The 4,878-nt window shown below is 33.7% G+C and overlaps 1 protein-coding gene across 1 annotated transcript; it reads right to left on the minus strand.

Annotated features, from left to right (window-relative positions):
* Positions 1-2,762: 2,762 nt before the first annotated feature.
* LOC139425050 (uncharacterized) lies at positions 2,763-3,557 on the minus strand. Its single transcript, XM_071178048.1, has 2 exons — positions 3,326-3,557; positions 2,763-3,097 (listed from the first exon to the last, which is right to left on the minus strand). Exons 1-2 carry the CDS (start codon positions 3,555-3,557, stop codon positions 2,763-2,765), a joined length of 567 nt encoding a protein of 188 aa, XP_071034149.1.
* Positions 3,558-4,878: the final 1,321 nt, after the last annotated feature.

Raw genomic sequence — 4,878 nt, forward strand, 5'->3', positions numbered from 1 at the left:
TATAAAATAAAATAATATCACGAAAATTATTTGAAACTGTATTAACGTGATTCTTATAAACTACCCTCAATATTTTACTTCTAACTTTTTCGGGCAAAACCATAAAAAAGTTATTGTTTTGCTGTTGTTGTTGTTGTTGTTGTTTTAATTATTTCTTGTATCCCTGTTTTGTCCATTTTTTTACAACGCTGCCAAGAAAATCTAGCTTAAATATTAATTTTTACTTAAAAAGCTTAGTGAAATTTTAAAATTGCTTTTTAATAACGATTAATATTAGAAAAAGAAAGCTACTGAAAAACAAAGCTCCATTGTTTGATATTAATTTCTCAAGAATTTAATGTCTTGTTCAATCTTCAAAATAAAGTGATTATCATGTTCTTAGTTTTTATCAGTTTTGCAAATAGTTTTATGATTTTCTATTTCCCGCATAATTTGTTTTTTCGTCATTTTTCTTTAAACTAAAAACAACATGTTTTGTTCTCTTTTTTCGTTCAAATTCATTTTATATATTGAGCCTCATAAAAAATATTTTTCACTAAGTACATACAATTATTTAAAAACGTGGCAACAATATGAAATCATTTTATGCTTAGTTTACATTAGATATTCTGGATGATGCATGGGTTTGAAAAAATACGCAAAGGTGTTTCAGAACATGCATCTCATTAACTATGTAAACATACGTTCGATTGAAATTGGAAAGCATGAAAATGTCAGGTATAAAGCGGTTATATTTTTTTATCAAAAAAAAGTTCAATGAACTTGTTTTTTTTAGCCAGAACATTTCTGTAATTTTCAGATTTAAAAAAAGAAGTATGACGCATAATTTGCTTTCCTTTTAAAATTGTTTTGACACACTTTGGAAACTTAAATAGTAATTTTAATATTTTTATATTTATATATTTATTATATTTATTATATTTATATATTTATTATATTTATATATTTATCAAATTTATATATTTATTTTATATTTTTATATTTACACAAACGCTTTTCCAAAGTTAAACAATTGTGAATTGCATTCAAATTAACTTCACTGTAAACAAAATTTTTTATCTTAACACCAAAAATAGTGACAATTACTTTAAAACAAAGTGGTGTTCCATTAAGTATCCCACTAAACCAAGGATAGTTTCTGGTGTAGGTAGTAAAACACCAAAAATGACTTTTTACACTATTTGGTGTTGAGTAGCCGTCTTTTGTATACAATAGCACTGAAATTTAAAATTACAGTAAGATAAGATGCACATAGAAGTTAGTAAAGTCATTTTTACGATACGATATTAAATATATTAATATATTAAATATATACGATATTAAATATAGAAAAATATGCCACCAATTTTACAGCAAAGGCTTAATAAAAGGCCAAAATGGTACCATTTTGAAGCATACTTTTACAGAGCAAACACTTCGTTTTCATTGTAAAACCTAGGATTTACTAGACTTCGAGTTTTACCATAACAACTGTAGGAGCCCTAAATCTTCTGGTAAATTCTAATTTTAATGGTAAAACCTAGGATTTACCAACGTGACTTGGTAATTCCTAGGAGTTACCACAAAAGCTTGGCAGAAGGTCGAAATGCGATCATATTAGCGCATACTTCGGACAACCTATAAGCTAAGTTTTACCGGTAAAACCTAGAATTTACCAGATTTTGGATTTTTACTGATACACTAATTCTTAAAATATGCTATGCGCTGATTCTTAAAATAAAATTGGTCTGTAAATCAAACATAGGGAACGCACAGAGAAAATGAAAACTAATTCGAACTAGGCTTAACAGAACGGAAACGAATAGAAATTATCTTTAATAATAAAATGAGATTCTGTTTGTATGTGACTCAACCGTTTATGCTATCATCTTGAAATACGGACGGTTGGCTGCAAGAGTCAAATTTAACCCCCAATCCTTAAATTGAATCAAAAATTTTAATTAGTTCTTTCGGTTGAGCCGTTTGAAAAATGGAATTTTTTCATAAGCTTAGAACTCTATATTGATAAAAAATGAGACTGCATACTATTTTCTTTCTATCAAATATCTTAAATATTACATTAGTCATACTTGCTAGCTTATAGCTCTCATAAAAATTATGAGTTTTTGTACGTTCTTTAATATTTAATTATTTTCTATTCGTTATGTCTAACAAACTTAATGATCGGCATGAACTTGATAGCATTGGCGGATTACGCCAAATTAGTATTCCTTAAGTTGGAAGAAACCATGAGCTTATTTTGTTCATAGTTATGCTTTTAAAACGTGAATCTGATCTACACTGCTCAAAAAAATTAGGGGAGCAAGCAAAGAAAGTAAGAAAGTCGTGCGAGACATCCACAGAGCTGCATGAAATGGATAGTGCATACGTATCAATGCGCGATACAGAAAAAAAGACGTAAAAACATATGGAATTAAGCTTTAATTCATGGAAACTATGGAAAAAAAACAAAAAGCTGATTTAAGGCAACAATTGGTTTACATGTAAACGATAAAAAAGTAATGTTTGGAAGTGATGCAGTACTGTTAATAAGGCATGTGGTCTCCTCGAACAGCTAAGACTGTTGCACACCTGTTTCCCATGGATGCGATGATGGTATCGATGAGAGTTCGGGGAATACAGTTCCACTCCTAAAGAAGGGCAATCTCCAAGTCACGGAGAGTTAATGGAGGGCTTGGTCTCGCAGCAATGCGTCGCCCGAGCACGTCCCAAACATGCTCGATTGGATTCAGGTCAGGAGAGGGTGTAGGGTATTCCATACGTTATATTGTTTCAGCTTCCAGCATGCTCTTCACAAGACGAGCTGTATGTGGTCTCGCATTATCATCTTGTAAAACAAAGGAATCTCCAATGGCTGCTGCGTAGGGTATGACATGAGGTCTCAATATCTCGTCTGCATATCTGCGGGCCGTCAAAGTACCGTTCCGAATGATATGCAGGTCCGTACGTCCACCTATGCTTATTCCACCCCACACCATCCAACCAGCTCGTCTGTAGTGTGACCTTTCACGAATGAAAGTGGGGTTATTTCGAGTTCCCCTTTCCCTCCACACCAAAACACGTCGGGTGTCACTCTCCAGACTGAATCGAGACTCGTCTGTAAACAATACATGGCTCCAATCGCGTTGCTCCTAATCTTGATGTTCAGCAGCCCATCTTCTGCTAGCCGCACGGTGGCTCGAGGTCAATGGAATGCAGACCATGGGCTTACGAGCATAGAGACCTCCCTGATGGAGCCTATTCCGTATTGTTTAAGTGGAAACTCTTCGTCCTGTTGCCACGAGAAACTGTCTTTGCAGCTGAGTAGCATTGTCTGTTCTGTTACGACGAGCTGTTAACTGTATATACCGGTCATCAGCTGCAGTTGTTGCACGTGGCCGACCTTGCCCTGGCCGACAACTCACATTTCCAGTCTCCTGGAATCGATTCCACAGCCTTGCAACGACACTTCTGCTGACTCCAACAGCGTCCGCCACACTGCGTTGTGTTTGCCCGGATTCCAGTCTGCCGATGATGCGCCATGCAATGGATTCAGGTAAATCACGTTGTTGAGACATTTTCAAGTCACCCTTTCTCGAAAACAATAACTGAGAAATCAACTTTCTGAGTTACGGCAGTGAAACAGACGTCTCTGCTACATCCCGATTTCTGCTCTTATCTTCTTTTCTGGTTTGTGACGTCATGAACTTTTATTTGCATATGAAGTTTTCTTCTTCTTTTTCCTGCTCGGTCTTACATTATAAATGATTACTTTTTTGTTACTTATCGGTGTAAATATTTGCGTAATTTCACTAAAACTATGTGCTCCCCTAATTTTTTTGAGCAGTGTATATCGAAAGCTAGATAATTTAAAATCTACAATAATTGAAAAAAAAAGTTAGATGTTAAAAAACAAAGTTAATGGAGAAATAGTACAAATTCGTATAGGAGAAACTTAACAAATTGCCATTCTCTTATTGACGCCATTGGTGCTTGTTAAAGTTTATTATTAAGTAATAATTTAATTAAAAAAATAGTTGTTGATATGTTTCTGCTTTAGGCACGTGTCGTAGAATGGTATACCCAAATTTATCTGGTCGAATTAAAATGGAACAATAACATGTTTTCTGGATCACTCATTTTTATTTCAGGAACACATCAGAATTTAGTAGCACAACATTTTGACCACTGGAACAGTTTGCATAATTTTACTATTGAAGAACACGTGTCTGCTTCTCTGCATGCTCGGGTGTTTATATTTCAAATATCAATGTAGGAAATTGTGAATCTATTCACAATGCAAAACTCGCATACATGCGCAATGTTTGCAATGTAAGAATAATCATGAAAAAAGGAGATTAGCTTTTATCTTCTGAGCATGCAGAGAAGGAAAGTGAATCTTTCATTTTTTTCTCACCAACACAGAGCGTTAACACAAATCGAATGATAGCGTTCATCCGAGCAACCAGCTTAGCCAAACTCACGGTTGCAGTTAAAACAAGCTAGGTGCAAGGCACCGTTACAAAGGTAACGTTTTAAATTTATACAAGAGCTATACTGTTAAAATTTGGGTGTGTTGTGATAGTGTCATCACAGTTGTGCTCTAGAAATCAAAATTATTGAAGAAACAGTATTTATTCTTTTCGCCAAACTATTATTGCCACTCTATTACTGACTCTTAAGAAGATTAACTAATTTTGGTAATACATATAAATTGAAATAAATTAGCTAAAGAGAAAAACTAATTGAGAAATGATACTGATTCGTTCAAGAGAGACCTAAAATAATCTCACTATTATAGACGCCAATGATGCTAAATTAATTTTGGCTATCAGTACTAAATGAAACGAAAAAAAAATGCTCTATATGCTATAGACCAAAATTAATAGAGAAATGATA

Source organism: Parasteatoda tepidariorum, chromosome 2 (assembly GCF_043381705.1).
Source record: "Parasteatoda tepidariorum isolate YZ-2023 chromosome 2, CAS_Ptep_4.0, whole genome shotgun sequence".
Classification (NCBI taxonomy): domain Eukaryota; kingdom Metazoa; phylum Arthropoda; class Arachnida; order Araneae; family Theridiidae; genus Parasteatoda; species Parasteatoda tepidariorum.